General features: G+C 41.7%; 2 protein-coding genes across 4 annotated transcripts; one reads left to right on the forward strand and one right to left on the reverse strand.

Annotated features, from left to right (window-relative positions):
- Positions 1-4,751: 4,751 nt before the first annotated feature.
- On the reverse strand, positions 4,752-12,927 carry oxsm (3-oxoacyl-ACP synthase, mitochondrial). 3 transcript variants are annotated; one of them, XM_004561005.4, is made up of 3 exons: positions 12,805-12,927; positions 11,200-12,249; positions 4,752-8,294 (listed from the first exon to the last, which is right to left on the reverse strand). In XM_004561005.4, exons 2-3 carry the CDS (start codon positions 12,192-12,194, stop codon positions 7,892-7,894), a joined length of 1,398 nt encoding a protein of 465 aa, XP_004561062.1. In that variant the 5' UTR covers positions 12,195-12,249; positions 12,805-12,927; the 3' UTR covers positions 4,752-7,891. The 3 variants fall into 3 exon arrangements, with proteins under 3 accessions (XP_004561062.1, XP_004561063.1, XP_023008857.1); XM_004561006.3 differs by lacking the exon at positions 12,805-12,927 and adding an exon at positions 12,335-12,414; XM_023153089.3 differs by lacking the exon at positions 12,805-12,927 and having other exon boundaries at positions 11,200-12,402.
- ngly1 (N-glycanase 1) lies at positions 12,578-20,010 on the forward strand. Its single transcript, XM_004561004.2, has 12 exons — positions 12,578-12,774; positions 14,028-14,142; positions 14,279-14,488; positions 15,092-15,254; positions 15,345-15,564; positions 17,149-17,270; positions 17,557-17,702; positions 18,021-18,131; positions 18,211-18,396; positions 18,659-18,844; positions 19,193-19,370; positions 19,455-20,010. The coding sequence occupies exons 1-12, from the start codon at positions 12,674-12,676 to the stop codon at positions 19,628-19,630; spliced, it is 1,914 nt and encodes a 637-aa protein (XP_004561061.2). The 5' UTR covers positions 12,578-12,673; the 3' UTR covers positions 19,631-20,010.
- The last annotated feature ends 164 nt before the right edge of the window (positions 20,011-20,174 follow it).

Genomic DNA, 20,174 nt, shown 5'->3' on the forward strand with positions numbered 1-20,174 from the left:
CACAGCAGCAGTTTTAAAAAAGATTTTAAGATTAATTTTTTTGCTCCTCTCACTCTAGCAGTTGAGCTGCCTCACTCTAGCCCCAACATTCCGTCCCATACACACCCATTATAAACTCTGAAACGGGTGAAAAAACATCATGAAACTTAAACTGGAACTGAAGAAAAAGTATAATAGATATTGAAAAGATAAATACAAGTTGAATAGCTGAATGTCTTGTCTTCGTTTTAAAGTTTGAATGGTGGCTCTATGTCAATGTATGTGGAAGTAGTAAGAGTTTAAAAATGAGTAAGTTGAATGAGGATTTGAAGGGTCTCCCCATTGAAATACATTATAAATTTTTGTTGAATAAAGTTGAATAAAATTAAAAATATAAATGTTAAAAATGAGAAAAATAGAAGCAATGTTGTCCAAAATAATAGGAATCTAACGGTGTTTGAATGGTTTTTCTAAGTTGAACGGTTTTGAAGGAGTAGGCTTTCAAAAAACGTACGGAAAAATAAAATATAATAATAATAAAGATTAGAATAACAATACTGTGAATGCTTTTCAAGCATTCACACTAATAAAAGCTCTCAGGTTAACACGTCCATGTGAAACCAAGAACGCACTACAATCCTAAAACCTGGTAACATGTACTGTATATGTAGACAGTGTTTATTTCTGTTGTAGCAACAATAATACTGACTTCTTCTTTTCAACAGTCACTGTAAAGGAAACTGTGGCTGTCTGTGATGCGAGTTCATCTTGTGTAATTTCCCCTATTTACATTTTATTGTTCATTTTAAAGATATGCACATCTGCTTATTCAAAATGTAACATAAAGATGATAGATAGACGTTAATGTAAAATATTATGTTCCATGTTCACCGAGGATAAACTAGAGGACATTTAAAGACAATACAGAGAATTGTTTGCATGAAATGACACAAATGGTGACAAATATAGTGCACAAAAAAAACTATGGAAGGAAAATCCATCCATCCATTCACATCTGCTTCTCCTTTTCAGGGTCACGGGTGTTGCTGGAGCCTATCCCAGCTGTCATAGGGCGAGAGGCGGGGTACACCCTGGACAGGTCGCCAGTCTGTCGCAGGGCTAACACACAGGGACAGACAACCATTCGCACTCAAAGTGCATGTGTTTGGACTGTGGGAGGAAGCTGGAAGGAAAATGATCATTAAAAAAATGTAAAACTAGAAAACTGCAAATAATAATAAAAGAGGAAGTGATGTAGCTGTGATGACAGAATGCAGGAGGACTAAACAGCAGTTTAATGCTGATTGATGTACTGCAGATGAATATTGGCCTGTAACACACATTCAGCTGTGACTATTTAGATCTCATAGCATGAAATCTCCATCCAGCCTCTTCTGTTAGAGGGCTTGAGCCTATACTAGCTACCACAGGCCAGGCACAGCATTAAATTGTCCAATAATAATATTAATAGTTAGCTTTTCTGCAATCGGATATTTTTGTAACTGTATAAAATAAGTCGATAGCAAGGTTTCTCTCAAAGTTACAAAGCTGCACAAAGTATTCAAATCCAAATGCAGCTAATGTTTTTCATAAAACATTAAAATGTCTCAGTTTCAACATTTCTGTGTTGCACTGTGAATAAAATATAGGTTTATGAGAAACCATTGCATCCCAGTATTTTAAGAACTGGGTTTGCATATGTAACTTAGTTATGTAGTGTAAGGACTGTGGGTTTGTGCTTCCTGCATTCTTAAAACATATGTGTTCATTTCCAGCACATCAATGTGTCAATATACAGGCATACAAATTGTGTTATTAATACAGTTAAGTTATATATCTAAACACAGTGACTGTATAAACTAATTCAGTAAGTGTGGTCCTCATATTGACAGTCAGCCCCAGGATGCCTGGGTTCAGCAGGGCCTGCAGGCAGCAACTTGGGCAGGGTAGGACCAGACAAGAGTCTTCAGGTTGACCAGGACACTGGTCTGACAGAAAGGACCAATCACATCAGACGGGTAAGATTCGCAGGATACTCGGGCTGGGACTATGCATGGCTCACAGCCTCTGAGGATGACAGTGGGTTCTCATGGTTGCTCAACAGCTGACTCGGGTTGGGATGTAGGCACAGGCTGCAGTGAATCCCTGGCTGGTGGTGACTTGGGTGAATGGGGCGCAAGTGCAGAACTGTAGCGCTGAGGAGCTGGTGAATGAAAAGCAATTAGGCTGAAGTGGCGAGGATGACAAACTGGAGGAAACAGGCGAGACAGACTGCCTGCTGTTGTAAAACCACCGTGTAGCAGGCAGAGCGTGGACCCAACGTGGAAACAGGACTAAACTCAAAAACAGACTTTTTGCTGTAATTCTCTGGGAAAAAATTACAATACAAAAAAATCGAGGCAGAGCTGGAGACAAGACGCAAAAACTGAAATCAGTGACAAAGTAGATAGAAAACCAAACCCTGGAAACAAAAATATACAGAAACGTCAGGAGATACTGACAAGAGACCAAACTCAAAACACTGGATCTCAGACCAAGTGCAGTTGTACTGGTTTATCTGGACCAATGGGGACTTAGTGGTAAACACACGCTGAAAAAATACAACAAAGTCATTTGAAAGAAAGAATTTTTTCCACGTTTAGTTTGTTTCTGTCTGGAAAACCACAAAACAACCTGAGGTCTGATCGTTTCGCCAGCACTTTGTGCTTTATAGTGCAAATAGAGTCATGACAATAAAAGAATATGACTTTAAGGACTTAACATTACTTCAGTTACACCAACATCTCTGACACATTAGCACTAAGGGAACACTGAGTGACCTGCTGGTTTCTGTCCATAAAACTACTCATCTAAGATGACCACAGAGTAAAAGATCTCTCAGCAACATTATGCAACATTTTAGGCACTGTTGCCCCGATCAAGTCAGTGAGCTGAGATTTTTTATTCTCAACATGAGCTACTGTTACAGCAACAGATATGGACTACATGCCCCACACAACAACTCAATGTCCACTATGTGAAGCAGCCAAACACATGCCTGCTCCTCTAGCATAGCCTAACGTTATTGTGACGGACACATTTTATGAGTGAACTTGGCTTTAAGTGACTTTAAGTGACACCTGCAGCTTTAAGTGGCTGCAGGTGCCAAATTCCACCATTCTCGCCTCCCTCCATTGTGCCAACCATCTCACACAGACCCCGAGAGCAGAGCGTTTTGCAGATGTGTTCTCTCCTCTGCCCAATCATACCACTCTCAAAGAGCTCTAGTTCAAAACATGCCCAGGTGTGATGGTGCACTCACGGCCCTATCGGTTACCTGAACACAAAGACAAATTATTTAATGGGAACTGATGGAAATGCTGAAGATGGGTGTAATAGAGTCACACAGTGCGTGGTGTAGCCCCGTAGTTCTTGTGGTGAAGAAGGATGGGTCTATACCATTCTGTGTTGACTACCGCAAGGTGAACAAGGACCCACAATTTGACACTTATCCCAGGCTGTCCTGGACCAGTTAGGCACTGCTTGTTTTTTCCCTATGCTGGATTTAACCAGGAGCTAATGGTAGATTCCATTGTCTCCAGAGTCTAAAAGAAAAGCTCTTCTCCATCCCAACCACTAAGAAGTGTGTGTGCTCGTCCAAAGGGCTTTCAGCCTCAGTATTTACACTCTGGGTGTGCACCTGTTTACAGCCTGACCACCTGTTAGGTAACGTGTGTCAGTCACTGGTCAGTGCATGTAGCCCCGCTCTTTGAAGATCATCTTAGCTTCCCAGCAGTACTAGCTAGCTACTGTTTTTAATATGCTAAAGTGCTCTTCAGAAATAAAGCTTGAAGCACCTCAGACTGTAAATGGGTCCTTTTACATTTACACACAGTGTTATAACAATGACTGCACCCTACACCCATGAAAATCAAGATTAAACTGCTGTCTGTAAACACACCAGTGCAAATGTTACCACATAACTTTCTGATACGTAGAACAGAATAACTAGTTTTTGTCATTCGGAAAAACAGAACGAAATTTTAGTGCATTTACTCATCATTGGACAATTAAATAAATGTAAATCTGAATAAAAAAGGATGTGTACCCGTAAGATTATGAGGGAAATTTGTCCACAGAATTTTAGGAAATCTAAATATGCTGCACAGCAGAAATAGCAGCAGAAGAAAAGTGCACAATCACCAGTCCATGTATGAAACTTCACTGCCCTACATATACAGTCATAATGTGCCGTGTGCATATTTATGGAGTTGGGGGCTGCAGTTTGGAGAAGACGCTGTTTTATTAATATACAAGAGTCTAATTGGATGGGAAACTAAACTGTTGCAGAACCTGGCAATCCTGGACCTGGCAGCAGGAGAACAGCGCATGGTGGAGGTGGGTGGAGTCTGTGATGATGATGCTGGCTCTGCCATGACAGCGTCTGTGAACAATGTCATGGAAGGATGGAAGAGAAGTCCCTGTGATCTTCTCTGCAGTCCTCACCACTCTGCAGCGATTTCTTCTCCGAGGCCCTGGAGCTGCCAAACCAGACGGAGATACAGCTGCTCAGCACGCTCTCACTGGTGCCTCGGTAGAAAGTGGTGAGGATGGGAGGGGTGAGGTGTGCTCTCCTCATCAGGTGCAGGAAATTTAGATGCTGCTGAGTCCATTTGAGTAAATGATGAGAACCGAGAATTGAAAAAAGAACTGAAACAGGACGATTACAGCGGTAGCTGTCACACCTAGTGTTGCTGCCCTGTCAAGGCAAAGAGTAGAGATGACACTATTGCTTTAAATTCATTTGTTTTAATTACACCAGTACACTCGACAAAATGTGAGCTTAGATTTTTGAATATAAACAAACATTTAACTGCACATCCTGTCATCTGGGAGAGATGTATATGAATAACTTTTACAAGCCTGGAAGCTGAGGCACGGCTTAATCCTGACAAGGAGACAAAGTTCAGCGCTTTGCACAGACGTCACAACCTCCGTGCAGCACTTCCAGAGAGATCAACGACCGCTCATTAAGATCAGCCAGACATCTGTCCCTTTCTATAGCTGTAGCTGAGCAAAGCAAGATATCAGGGTGCAGACAAAATAATAAATACCTCAATTTTCAGGTAGATGATGAGACGTGTGGCAGTGGAGTTCACATCTCTGAGCAGCAGAGAAGTGATAAATCCACAGAAAAAAAATCCACTAAAACTGCAAGAAACTCTGCTGTCTGCAGCCCTGTTTCCAAGCAGCCATTTTACTTTTCATTTCACAGGTTTTATGCTTTGATATTAGAGTGTATTGTTTGCTAGATCGAGCAGCATCAGTGACTATAAAAGATATAACCCCACTGCACAAAAACACACACCTGCTGGATGTGACCACGAACACTTGTTACATAGCCTGGCTGCTCCAGTTCTGATCGTCTCTGCTGCTTTTACTGCTACTGATGACCAGTGTTGGTCAACTTACTTGAAAAAAGTAATCAGTAACTAATTATTGATTACTTCCCCAAAAAAGTAATCCCATTACTTTACTGATTACTTATTTTCAAAAGTAATTAATTACTTAGTTACTTAGTTACTTTTTAAAAACACGATTGACAACCTGAAGAGGTGATAGAGCGATAGATCTTTCAGCCCAATTCTACTTTTCTGCATAATCCATCATACAAAATGTAATCAAATGGAAAAGTCTCTTTTTTTAACTTGTTTTATCAGTTTTAATCTTTTAACTTTATGCATCAAGCAAACATTAAATTATCTGCAACATTCTCTGACTTGAATAAATCAGTTTAATATTTAAACCTATTTTCTGCACATTCCAGCTCATAAAATAAAATATTTTGTGTGTTTACACTCAGTCTTTCAAATAGATGCAAGTAAAACACAGCAGAAAATAAATAAAGTCAAAGACTCAGCGGTCCTGTTGCTCTATTTTCACCTGTAAAGCAGGAGTGGGGCAGGCGGAGGGTTACCCTGGTGCAGGTGTGCCGCGGTCAGTGGAAGGATCCGCGAGTTTCTCTGTGAGTTTCCCATTACGTCGTAGCTACTCGGTGCTTGTTGGAAGTTTAGGGGTTTTTTCGCTGTAAAAAGAAGTTTTCTTCCCACGCACAGCGGACACTAATGTTTTTGTCACTTTTTATGGAATCAAACTCAAAGTAAGGTCAGTACTTCCACGCTTTAAACGCTGCACGCTCATACTCTCTCCGCACTCGATATATGATCCATTGTTGATCTGCACACAGCTGTTGTCAGGAACGTCGCACTCGCTTACGTCACTGTCATGAGACATTCTCGCAAAAAAAATCACGGTTTTAGTAACGCAGTAACGCAGCGTTCCTATGGGAAAGTAACGGTAATCTAATTACCGTTTTTGCAATAGTAATCCCTTACTTTACTCATTACTTGAAAAAAGTAATCAGATTACAGTAACGCGTTACAAGTAACGCGTTACTGCCCATCTATGCTGATGACTAAATTAAGCTAAATACAACCATGTCACTACAATTAAAATGACACATAGCTTAGCATCGTATAGTTCTGCACAGCGTCCAACATCACTCTGTAGCATTCTGTTAGTTTGTTAGCTAGATTAGCTGTTAGCATACACTAATTCTGTTACCCTATATTCACAGAGATGACATCAACTGTACGCTCCACAGAGGCCCACATTTACACTTCATATCAGAATTATCTGGAAATTAAATTTAAAGTTTCACAGAGCGCTCTACAGCCTGGTAACATGGAAACTTTAAATAAAATGTTAGACTAAAAAACACAACAGCAGGAAGTTTAATAAAAGTGTAATTAGTTATTTTATGTAATAACAGGATAGCCAGGAGTCCACATTATTTTCAACAGCTACATTCACAGTGGACGTTAGCGTCAAGCTAGGTTTCCTCTTGGAGAAATACCCTCCCATTCTTTCATTACAGCTGTGCTGTGTCAGATGTTCTGTTGACCCACTGAGAGAGGCATATATATAGTGTGTGTGTGTGTGTGTGTGTGTCTACATACATGCTAATCGCAGGAATCAAGCAGGACTCGCAGTCTTCAGCCCCTGAAGATGGACAAACCCAGCACTTCATGAACAGTGTGATCGTGACCTTTGTGCAGTGTTACAAGTACTCAGATCATCGTCTATAGAGGCTCTGGACTTTTACGTAAATAGGATCAATTCACTCCTTGTATCAACAACAACAACATGTTATGAGACTTATTTCTGACCGTTCCCTTTACCCACGCTGCTACAGCTGAGAAACACCAACCAAGTCCCACTCTAAGCCTCCATCCCGCCACCATCAAAACATTAACAGCAAACTCATTACTCAGTTATGGAGACCATGGGAAGAGTTGTTTAGTGAAGTCATTCAGTCAATTAATGAGTCTACATATTTGTGAGTACTTTGAGGACCATTTTTATGTCTATGCAGTGCAAATAAAAGATTAATACAATGGCTAAAACAATTTTAAGCCTTTGTGTTTTATTACAAGATTTGACACTAGTGAGCTGTATTTAAACCCGAGGTACAAACTTAGATGCTGAAATGTTTTCCTGTTTCCAAGCAGCTCACTATGGTGACAACTGATGCTTTTTTAAAATGACATTCATGTGTTGTCTGGACATGATTATGTTAGTATAAATATGGTAAATTGTAGAAATGATTGGGTTTTGCACATTTAAAGAATCCAGAGAGTCGTTAAGTTTGCCAGATATGAACTGAATTGAATCCCTCAAACAGAAATGGAGCTGATGCAGACACACACACACACGCACATGGACTGAAGGAACAAATTCCAAACGATGTTTTTCCATAAAAATCCAGGGCAGATTGTTGCAAACAGCCAACATCACTACTCTCAGTAAATGTGTCATGCCTGGATGGGATCTGGTCAATGAGGAGAACTTCCCAGTCGCTCCCAGTGTGTCCTCAGATGCTGCCGAGACACAGTGAGGCATTGGTGCCGCCGAAGCCGAATGAATTTGTGAGGGCTACCCGTCGACCCCGAGTCTGCCATTGCTGCGCTGTGCAGGGAACGTAATTCAAGTCGAACTCGGGCTCTGTTCGGTCCAGGTTAAGGGTTGGGGGCAGGACTTTGTGGTAACAGGCCAGAGCGGTGAAAGCTGCCTCCAGAGCCCCAGCAGCCCCGAGCAGATGTCCTGTGGCCCCCTTGGTAGAGGACACAGCCAGGATGCTAGCACTTTGCTGGAAAAGTCTCTTGATGGCTGCATTTTCTGCTGCGTCTCCCAAAGGTGTCGATGTGGCGTGAGCATTTATATATGTGACATCAGCCAGAGAGACATCTGCATCTTTTAAGGCTGCGGACATGCACCTGTGGAGAGGGTACGAAAGAGGAAGTTTAAGGATAACTTGTTTCTTGGTTGTGTTGTTTTTGCTACCCTACAGATTCTTATTGCTCCATTTAAACAAAGACATGAATGTTTACATGTCAGCACAGATTTCAAGTCATTTTTTTCAGGATGTTGTCATATAGACTTCTCTGTAAAAGGAAACACCCAACATACCCATAACAATTGACTGAAACTGTAACCGCTATAAAGAGGACTTGGTTCTCTTTATATTCAAATTGTGAAAGAAGCCTTAGTGTTGCTTTGCCCCCCCGTTGTATCCATATAAGGTGAAATCATGGTATAGGCCAGATTTCTAATGTTCAAGTTATAAAATGTGAGGTCCAAAACTAACAGATGTTGTTATGATGGCTACATCCATGTTTTATACTGTGTGGTTTACACCAGTATCTGCTACAATGAAAGGATTGAGACTTTTAAGAGATAAAAGCATGCCAGCGTATTGACCCTAGTTTGTCACAAATGCTTTATGTGAATACTTCCAGGAAATAAACAGCCTGGACATAATATCACTAAGACAGAGAAGCTGTGCTAAGGGGACAGAATCCCTCAACAACCCCAAACCTCTGATAGAAAACTCAATTAACATACAGAACAGAGAGACCAGTCCAGGCTTGTTGGTGTTTTTAAAGCATCACAGGCATTTTAAGATTTTTTTATAGGAAGACAAGTAAATCTTTACTCATCTTCAACATTTCAACCTGGTAAAACACTCTTACCACCAAGCACAAAGCAACAAGCTTCCTGTATAACTAATTAGGCCAGCAAAATAACATGCTCGCTGGCTCTCACTCAGGCGGTACCCTTCTCCTGCCCCTTCATCCATCCTTTACGATGCTGCTACCAGGTGGATGCAACAAAATGTCAGTAGTCTAAAAAATGGAAAATATAAATTGTAACTAATCTTACACTCGTGTGTTTGTGACTAACATAAAAAAAGCAGCACACACAATTTGAACATGAGAAATAACAGCACATTAGTGTTTGTGCCTTACACATATCAGCATACAACACAGCTGATCAATGATGTTGTAAACCCGAGGTTGTTTCCAGAATAATATTTTCATAATCAACTGAAAAATGATATTTCAAAACTCTTTCTAAAGCACAGGTACTTTAACTTGGTAACGGTAATACAAGGTATGGATACAATTACATAGCAGCCTATATTCATCTCGTTCTCTACCATAGCCTACCTACAATTAGTGGTCCAGTCCAAAGACATGTGTCCATGTAATTTGTGACTCTAACATGGCTGAGATGAGAGTGAGTTAGATAAAGTGTTAAATTGCATAGAATAGAATAGAGTGCTGTATGAATCTAAAATAACATGTCTGTTATCCTGTCTTCTCTCACTCCAACCGGTCGCAGCAGATGGCCCCGCCCATACATGCCAACCCTCACGATTTTTCTGGGAGAATCCCGAATTTCAGTGCCCCTCCCGAAAATCTCCCGGAGCCACCATTCTCCCGAATATCTCCTGATTTTCCACCTGAACAACAAAACTGAAAAACCATATCCCAGAATTCATAGCGCGGCCCAGCCAATTCAAATTTCCAACAATGGCGGCAGCTAATAAGTTTTAATATTACTCTTATTTCTCTTTCTGGGTCACAAAATAAACTTTTAACATATTTTAAGACAAGAATGTAGCTGTGTAAACTTCAAATATCTGAGCCGGCGAGAACAGCCAACTCCCGGCACATCGTTTTCAAACCCCCACGGTCTTTCGCTACTCAGGTTAAACATGATATATGAGTCACTCAGATAACTTTTATTGTTTGGCTTTTTTCAGTGTTTTATTTGTTCGTGAGTAAATTGGTTTGGCTGAGGTTAAAGTTATTAGATTAGATTAAATACACCGAGAGAGCTCGTGACGTAATTCTGAAGGCTAGACCGTCCAATTTCACAGTCGCTCACTTCCAGCCTACCCGGCCTTCGGAGGACCCGGCCCACTTAGACCACGAAGGACAGGATGCAGCCTCTGAATTTGGACACCACCGCTGTTTCCAGCCACCCCCCACAACAGCCCTTTTGAATGTGTCCTTAATTCTGAGGTCTCAAGGTTGGCAAGTATGGTCCCACCCCTCCCTGAGCCTGGTTGTGTTGGAGGTTTCTTCCTGTTAAAAGGGAGATTTTCCTTCCCACTGTTGCCAAAGTGCTTGCTCACGGGGGGTGATATGATTGTTGGGTTTTTCTCTGTATCTATTATTGTAGGGTCTACTGTACAATATAAAGTGCCTTGAGGCGACTGCTGTTGTGATTTGGTGCTATATAAATAAAATTGAATTGTATTTATTTTCGAAAAATGTGGCTTAAACTCTGACATATAGTCTAATGTGCACTCATTTTCTTCCACTTACCCAACCCACATAGGAACAGACAACCATTCACATTCACAGCATGGTGAATTTAGATTTACAAATTGACCTAACCCTATGCATGTCTTTAGACTGTGGGAGTAAGTTGGAGTACCTGGAGAGAACCCGTGGAGACACAGAGAGAACCTGCAAACTCCACACAGAAATGTCCTAGGCAAAACTAGAAACTAGAAACAAGAGTACTAACCACCACATCATCTGCCACCCATCAGTAAGACTACAAACATTACATGGAACTGCATGGTTGATATGTACCTGTTGCATCCCATCCATTTTTTTGGTCCTTCTATCTGGGATCCAGTTTTATAAATTCACAGTTTCATAAACACCACTTATGAAATTTTGGGCATATATTTCTGCATGAAGTAACTATATTTGTTCTTACCCTACTTTACTGATTATCAGTATATTTGAAAAATATATAAATAAAAAAACCAAACAAATAAGAAACAGCATCATCAAGTGAGAAAACTTTGAAATGAGTCACCTGAATGCCCCATCACCATCCACAGTAGGAGCAGTTATGTGAGTAGCGTCCCCTGAGAGCCCATAACCCAGGACCTCTGCGTAAATCCGGGCTCCTCTACTCACTGCATGGTTCAGATCCTCCAGCAGTAGCACAGCTGCTCCTTCTCCCATTACAAAACCTTCTCTTTCTGGATGAAAAGGCCTTGAAGCAAGTGTAGGGTTGTTATTCCATTTGGTCGCGAGGGCACGGGCCCTAGCAAAGCCAGCTAATGAAAGTGGCCCCACACAGGATTCTGTGCCCCCTGCAACCATAGCAACTGCATCCCCGTGAACGATGAACCTGGCTGCATCACCTACGGCATGTGCACCTGTGGTGCAAGCGGTGGACACGGCATGATTGGGACCCTTTAGCTTGTGTTTGATGCTTATGTGTCCAGCAGCCATGTTGACAAGGATGCGTGGCACAAAGAATGGACTCACTTTGTTGTAGCCCTTCTCTTGGAAGAGGGAGGCGGTACGAGCGATTTCGTCCAGCGACACCATGCCCATCCCAACAGCCACCCCTGTGCTGAGCTGCTGCTCTGGGCTTTTGGGACACCAGCCTGCATCCTCCAGGGCCAGCTGAGTAGCTCCAAGGGCCATTACGGTTGCTGATGACATGCTACTGATCTCCTTACGAGAAGCAAATGTTTCCTCTTCAAACTGACCCTCCTTGGTTCCTCTGGGCACCAGAGCTGCCACTCTACAGGGGAGAGTCCTGTACTCTTCTGAGTCCAGGGAAACTACCCCACTCTGACCTTTGATCAGACGGTCCCAGGACAGAGCAGTGCCTGTGCCCAGAGGACAAACTAACCCTATTCCTGTGATAACAACCCTCCTTCTTTGTTGCCGTCCAGAGCTGTGGTGCCTAGACTCCTGATTCGGACAAACACCGGCATTCTTGTGCAGAAGCGTCCTTATGTTCTGTGGTCTCAACCGTAGTTTATTCCAACAAAACAGTGAAAAAACAGACATCCTGCTGTCTGTGTAAGCTTTGACAGCTTCAGGCTTAGTTGGATTGGAGTTTTTACTGTAAATATCAGAGGAAAAAGGAAATATAATTTAGAAAAAAATATATAAATTACGGACTTACATAAACTAATTACAGAACAGACCAGACTAGAGTTAGCGGTTATTTATGATGTCCGTGTCCATGCCTTCCTTGTGTTTGTCTTCAGCTGTATTTAGGTAGTATTAGTAAAGGCCAGATCCATTTAAATGGCCAACAAAAATCAACCAACTCAATACCACAGGAAGAAAACATATAAAAGTGTTTAATTGTGGATAATTATGGCAAAAATATTCAAACACATTTTTTTAAGTCCTTCAGACGAATCAAACATTTATTCAGGCTGTGATGGGGCAGCTTCCTTTAGGACCCTAAAGTAGCTACTTAGCGTTAGCGCATTGAAAACTTACAAGACTTTTCCATTTTTTTTACAAGAAATATCAACATGGCTGTTTCACCAGCGGTCACGACGTTGTGTGAGAATCCAAATGAAGTCTTCTTAGATGTCACAAAGTTGTTACTTACATACGCGGACAACATTATAAGGTAAGGCAACGAAACGCTAGGAAAGCTTACCCAGCTGCAGTCGAGCCTCGGTGTTTTGTACGCTTGTAGCCGTTAATGTAATGCCCTTTAGCTTTTATGTCACTCGCCGAATCCTAGAAGATCAGGGCATAACTATTGAAATGGGTTTAAATGACTTAACAGAAAACAGTTTTTGGTTATGTAAAATACATTTATATATTTACACGTTCATTAAGCGATTTATTGCTACAAGGACAGTAACGCTAAATATGTCAGTGCAGGTGTCAATAAAGGTGAATGCTAGTCTACTCTAAACGACCACAGAAGTATGTGTCATAACCATAGGTGTCTTTGGTTTGCACGTGGGTCGTTTCATCTGAAAATTATGTTTTGGGGGTTTGTTTGTTCGTTTTATTTTTCTGCTTGACCATCTGCTTATGGCTAACCAACCAGAGATATAGTGGCGGTGGACAAGAAAAGGAAGTCAGCTGTAATGATAGATGTAGGGATACCAAGTGATAGCAACGTCAGGAAGAAGGTACACGAGAAACCCGCCCCCACACAAACTCTCTCTTACTGTAAAAGTGAAATCAGGATCTGTAAATTGAGGCGGATCAAAAAATGTCTGAGTATTGGCTTCTCAAAATATGAACTGCCCCGTGTTTGAGCACACTGAAACCAACTTAACACTGCAGAAGACAACGAGCAGCAGTTTCTGAATGGTATATCTATATACCTATTACTGTTTTGTTTTTGTTGTACAACACGTCACAACTGTCACTGTATCGTGAAATTTAAATGAATAAAAATAAAACCTTCTAGTTTTTGTGACTATGAATTTCACATTTTCTAATTAGCATTCTTCATGTTTTGTTTTGCGTAATTGTAAAATGCAACCTCGTAGCATTCTGAAATATCTGTAATAGTTTCTGAGATGTTCATGTTCAAACATTGCCTCAGATATCCGGAAAAGTACTTTATATATGAAGCTAACATTTTATAGTGATCAGTGTACATGTGTAAACTTTGAACCATGATTTTTTGGGGGTAAATTGACAGTTAGTGAAGCAGAGGGCCCACGATAATTTGCAATAGAGTAATCCATATATGTTGTCTGCTTAGCTGTGATGATACTTGTGTAGAAAAACAGTGGATTCAAGGCACATTATATCTGCTGGCAGATACTGGACAACTTAAATGCCAACACTGAAAATGTGCGATTGGTTAGTATCAGTCAGTATTCCTGATGATTACTATTATGTCATCTCTAACAGGTATCCCAATGAAGAGAAATACAGATCAATACGCATTGGGAATCCAACTTTCTCCACAAAGCTGTTGCCTGTCAAAGGTGCTGTAGAATGTCTCTTTGAGATGGGATTTGAGGAGGTAATTTATTCATTTCTACTGTACCAGGTGGCTTCTATTTTAGAAGCAAGCTGGTGTTTTTGCTGTGTAGAACTTGCCTAGAAATCCATTGGACATTTCTCACTTGCTTGACTGTGAGCAAACTACCTCTTGCCAGGCTGAGACTCACTTAGTCTTCCCCAAGTCTGCATCAGTGGAAAAGCTGAAGCTCATCAGGGAATCTATTGCCACAGAAAGGGACCAGAGGCTGCGTGAGGGATGTCCTGTCCAACCAGCTCCTGTGCCTGCTGCAGCTTCAGCAGCAGCGAGCTCTACTGCTGCGGCTAACCTATCGGCAGCATCACCAGCACAGCAGCCACCGTCCGTGGTAAATAAAGGCACTCGCTGATGAATGAGAAAGTAGAGAAACCCTGATTAAATTTGGTCATGCCAACTCTATCCTCTTTTTACAGAGCATAGAGACCTCCTTGGACAGATTTGTGACAAATAAAGAATGTAACACAGAAATTAGCCACTTTGAACATTAGTTTGTAACTGTGTTGTGGATTTTCATCCAAGGATATTGGACAGCTGACCAAACCACCTGGCATTCCAGGGCTGGGACATCTTACAATGATTTAGCTGAAGTCATGTGATACAGTTATTAATTATGGGTAACAAGACTCACTCTATAAGCCAAAAACACAAAGGATCTTCTTTTTGTTACTTTTATTTTGAAAGGATCTTCAGTTTCCTGATCTGTACAGAGGATATTTTCTCTACAACGTGGACAGAGAACTGAAAAAATAAAGCAGTGTGACTTTATATCAGTTATGCTTTCAAGTTATAGGACATCATAGTTTCAGTAGTTAGTGAGGAAATTATTAATAGCACTATTTTAAGCTTCCGCCAAATGCCTGTACAACGCCTGAACATTCACTTCCTTGAATGACACATTGGAGACCTGTCTGTTTATTTGCCTCTGTGTCAGGAGAGCAGCATGAGCTTCTTTGTGACTCTTCAAACAAACTTCCAACATGTGCTGCTTTATGAAAACCCTGAGCTGCAGCAGAAAGCCCGGAGTTTGATCCCTCACCAGGAGCTGTACTCTGCTGCTCAACAGAAGCTGAAGGAGGCTAATGAGTCTGACCCAAGTAAGAAAATTTCACCCACAGAAAACTTGGATATGTAACGTGTGTGTGTGTGTGTGTGGTGAAGTTTTTGACTTGCTGTCCTGTTTTCAGAATGTAAAATTGGAATAGAAGACTTCTTGGTGCTGGAATTGCTCAGGTGGTTCAAAAATGACTTCTTCACCTGGGTGGACCGTTTGCCCTGCCACCTCTGTGGAGGACAGACTCAGAACGCTCCCTCTCTCAGTCCTAGCACTGATGACCTCCACTGGGGAGCCCAGCGAGTGGAAAACCACTATTGTCAGAGCTGCCGGGTTTCCACCAGATTCCCCAGGTGAGTGTAGGTTATACGTTTGCATTTGGTTGCAAAACAAGTACGGCGAGTTAGGCAGGGATATGTTGCTTTCCACTGCTCGCTGAACAATTTTCTATGTAGAGAACAAAACGAAGACATCAGCAGAATGTAGCATATGAAGGTATGTAGTTAACAAAGATATGGGCAGCGAAACATAAAACAACAAAAAACAAAACATGTTTTAACTAAAAACTGTTAAGAGAAGCAGAATTCTGTTTCACATTGTTCTTGGATCACAAAAAGTTTACAAAATGCAAGAAAAAGAAAAGAAATATTCAGATGTTCACTGTAGAAATCAAAGAATCAGAATCAGAATCAGAATCAGAATACTTTATTGATCCCTGGGGGAAATTATTTTTTGTTACAGTGCTCCATTTTAAACCAACATTAAGACAAGACAGACAATACGCTAACTAAGAATAGTACAATATATACATATATATACATACATACATACATAAGTCACTTATAAATAAATATTTGGAAAAGAAACATGTGTAGTTGTAGCAGCAAACAGTGTGTTAAGTGGATGCGTTGTACAGGGAGATGGCCACAGGCAGGAATGATTTCCTGTGTCGTTCAGTGGTGCTTTTCGGTAATCTCAGTCTCTCACTGAACGAGCTCCTGTGACTGACCAACATGTCATGGAGTGGGTGGGAGGTGTTATCCAACATTGTCTTTATCTTGGACAGCATCCGCCTCTCCGACACCACCTTGAGGGAGTCCAGCTCCATCCCCACAACATTGCTGGCCTTACGGATCAGTTTATTAAGTCTGTTGGCATCTGCGACCCTCAGCCTGCTCCCCCAGCATGCAACAGCATAGAGGATCGCACTGGCCACCACAGACTCATAGAAAATCCTCAGCATTTTCTGGCAGATGTTGAAGGACCTCAGTCGCCTCAAAAAATAGAGACGACTCTGGCCCTTCCTGTAAAGTGCTGTGGTGTTTTTAGCCCAGTCCAGTTTATTGTCAATGTGTACTCCAAGGTATTTATAGTCCTCCACAATGTCAACACTGACCCCCTGGATTGAAACAGGGGTCAAGTGTTTCAAAGACCTACAGAGGCAGAAAATAACTCTAAAACCTAAAAACAACAAATGTTGGAATGTGTGTAGAAAGAAATACTGAAAATTAATAAACACAAATTTCAGAGAATATGGGATATATTAAACAGCATTATTAAAAAATAGTTGTGAACAGCACAAGGAGTTCAATATCTTACTGATAACTACATCATAAAGGATGATGGTGCTGACGTAGTTTTAACAGTTAGTTTGTAAACGCTGGATCAAATCTGTCCTGAGCTCCTGCCATCTGAAGACTGGGATCAAAGCCAGATAGAAACACGTGTAAATACAGTAAAGCCACTGATTGTAGTGATAGAGATACAACTGTAACGAGCGTCACAGAAGGATCTCAGAATCTGTAACATTCACATCAGTGAAGTTCATAACAAAATGAGGTGTGTGTGTGTGTGTGTGTGTGTGTGTGTGTGTGTGTGTGTGTGTGTGTGTGTGTGTGGCATATTTTGGATGCCTCGTCTGTTCTTGTTAACACCAGGTATAACAGTCCTGAGAAGCTGCTGGAAACCAGGAGAGGGCGCTGTGGGGAATGGGCCAACTGTTTCACCCTGTGCTGCAGGGCTGTTGGCCTTGAGGCCAGGTACATCTGGGACAGCACAGGTATATACGTCATTGGACACCTTTTCTGCTTCTCTGCTCAAAGAGGAAAGATGTCAGTTTACTCTGCTCTGTCGTGCTCTTACATTTCTCAGCGTCACTGGATCATACAGACTGTTTAACTTGAGTTTGTTTAAGTAACATAAAAGATGAGCTTCAGTGTATATGTTGACAGGACAGGCTCATACCTGCTTGTACATTAAGAAAACGTTATCACATCTCCTAAGATTCCTGCGTGATGTGCTGGTGCACACGTGTGTAAATGAGTCGTGTTCCCTGTGTGTTTCAGACCATGTGTGGACAGAGATTTACTCTGTCTCTCAGCGCCGCTGGCTACACTGTGATCCATGTGAGAATATCTGTGATAAGCCTCTTCTGTATGAGGTCGGTTGGGGGAAAAAATTGGCCTATGTTCTGGGCTTCTCCAAGGACCAGGTACAAGAAATGGACACATGCTAGTACTGTTGTAACTTGTACTACTATTGTATTATTATTTAATACGAATGCTGTTATCTGCACTGTACTTTCTCACTTTGTGTTGAGGTATAGATGTTTCTGTGTTTAGATATCGACTCCCCCTCAAAGTCAAAGTTGAGTTAAGTGTATATATGAGATTATATTGCTGTCTTTGACACGGCCTTTCATGTTTATATCTTTGGGGGGGGGGGATAGCCCTCACTAGCTTAAGAACAGCTCAGATAATTACAGCTGGTTGTTTGAACAGTTGTGGGTGTGTGTGGATTTGTGCTGTAGGTGGTTGATGTGACATGGAGGTATTCCTGCAATCATCCAGAGGTTGTGTTGAGAAGGACCAGGGTTCAGGAGGCCTGGCTGCTGCACACCATTAATAGGCTCTCTGCAGTGGTAAGACTAACTCACTTAACAGACTAATTACTGTGGTGTCTCTGGTGTAAAGCACTCACCTGCTGCTCTGTCATTAAAGCGGCAGCAGTTCCTGAGTCCAGAGAGGAAGAAAGAACTGACAGAGAGGCTGCTTGTCGAGTTGGTGGAGTTCATCTCTCCGAAGAAACCTAAAGCAGGAGAGCTAGGCGGGCGCAACTCTGGCTCTCTGGCCTGGAGAACAGCTCGGGGAGAGACCAGAGCGAGCAATGAAGAAACCTCCACAGAGGTACGGTACAACAAAATATGGCCTCTGGCATCGGTTTGAGCAGACATTTAAACAGGCTTCTTGTTATCAGCAATATACTAAATATCCTTTTGATTCTGCTGTAGCTATGGCATCAACATGTACAGAAAATGACACAACAATGCAATAAACACACAGCTTTCTCAGTAACACATTTTGATGATGCGGCCTCTCTTCAGTTGTTGAGTAGATTCACCGTTTGGAAGTGTACATTTTACTGAAAAAGCATGCGTTTTCTTTCCAGGCTGTAGGTTTTGTGTTCACTCCGACTGACAAAGAGAAGAGTGACAGGATGCTCCATATACGCTACAGCGCCTCCAAAGACCAGTACTGCCGAGTGTCCAATGGCTCTGAACTGATCCAGAGCTGGTCTCAGTGCGCGTGGAGCACGGAGTCAATTTTCAGAAAGGTGGAACATGATTGGCAGATGGTATGTTTGTTTTTGTTTTATAGCAGTGTCGTTATCTTTTACCTTTATTCTCTGTATATGTATAATTGTCAAGCACTAAGTGAACAAATGCTGGTCTCCTGTTCTAGATGGACAGTGCCAAACCTCTGTTAGAGCTCATTCTACTGAGTTTGTTTTAAACAGCATAGAAAAATACAATTATTTTTTCTGAGCAGCAGTTTAAAACTAAAATACAATTATCAGGTTAGAAAATGTTTAATAACAGTAGGTGTGGAAATGTCTCTTAATGCAAAATAGAGAAAATTCATTGAGTGAACGTGGCAAGAAAATCTGGATTTCCACGGAGTGGATGTGATTGCATTTCTTTAGGTGTACCTGGCTCGGACAGAAGGCTCTCCTGCAGGAGGAATCAGCTGGAAGTTTGACTTTGCTCCAGCAGGAATGAAGATAAAGTCTGTCTCTATCATGGCCAGTAGCCAGACCTACCACTCTGGGAAAGCCTGCTGGCATTTGCGCTCGGGCCCGTTTACGGCAGAGTTCTCCGGAGGTATCGGCATTTACATATATTCAACATCCTGTTTTGTGTTGCCATGAAACCACCTGACTTCCTCCCCCACCTTTGAACTCTTAGATGGCAGTGCGCAGTCCTTTTCCAGTCTGTGTGGCTCTTCAGAGTTCATCGTTGCAGCAGAAGTCAGCGGGGGCACGGGGGAAACGGCATGGCAGCATTCTCAGCTGTTCAGACAGAGCTTGAAGGAGACGGAGGAGTCTACGTTTGAAGTCATCGTTCATCTTCAAGATGCTTAACACTTAAAAATACTTGATCACTCTGACATGCAGAGCTGTTTGGGTTGTAGTTTCAGTGCAATATAGAATTCCTCAGGATGATTGGACATGCATGGCCTAATGATGGACTCATTAAGATATGACTTTCATTCCTGTCACACAATTTAATCTCTTACTTTGACTGAAGGCCATTTAACATGAGACTTGCACAGTTTTAACCATAAAGCCATATAGTTTTGCAATGTTTCCCTCCACTGTAAATGTGTTTGCAATTTGTAGTGCGTGGAGACGTTTCACACTCTGTTCTGTTAGGGTCCGAGTACTGCAGGTCTGTTGTTACTAATAAACTGTTTGATGTTAAATCTGCAAATTAAAAATGGGCTGTTTACCTACAATATTCAGTTATGTGTCAGATAGTACATTTAATAATGCTGTGTTGCTCTCGTGGTAAGATTTGAATTAACGAAAACACGTGAGGGCGCGTGGTAACCCTGGAGTAAAGGTAAAACAACGTATTCGTAGCACTAATAATATTACGCTGCCTGCTGTGACGAAGCTCGAACGG

The sequence above is a fragment of the Maylandia zebra genome, linkage group LG22 (assembly GCF_041146795.1).
Source record: "Maylandia zebra isolate NMK-2024a linkage group LG22, Mzebra_GT3a, whole genome shotgun sequence".
NCBI lineage: Eukaryota > Metazoa > Chordata > Actinopteri > Cichliformes > Cichlidae > Maylandia > Maylandia zebra.

Bases quoted from the DNA above. Each gene is read 5' to 3' on its own strand.
- oxsm (XM_004561005.4), bottom strand. From the start codon at position 12,194: ATGTCTGTTTTTTCACTGTTTTGTTGGAATAAACTACGGTTGAGACCA. The intron at 8,295-11,199 runs GTGACTCATTTC...CCCTCTCCACAG, and splicing joins GATGGTGATGGGGCATTCAG to GTGCATGTCCGCAGCCTTAA.
- ngly1 (XM_004561004.2), top strand. From the start codon at position 12,674: ATGGCTGTTTCACCAGCGGTCACGACGTTGTGTGAGAATCCAAATGAA. The intron at 12,775-14,027 runs GTAAGGCAACGA...CATCTCTAACAG, and splicing joins TACGCGGACAACATTATAAG to GTATCCCAATGAAGAGAAAT. The intron at 15,255-15,344 runs GTAAGAAAATTT...TCCTGTTTTCAG, and splicing joins GGCTAATGAGTCTGACCCAA to AATGTAAAATTGGAATAGAA.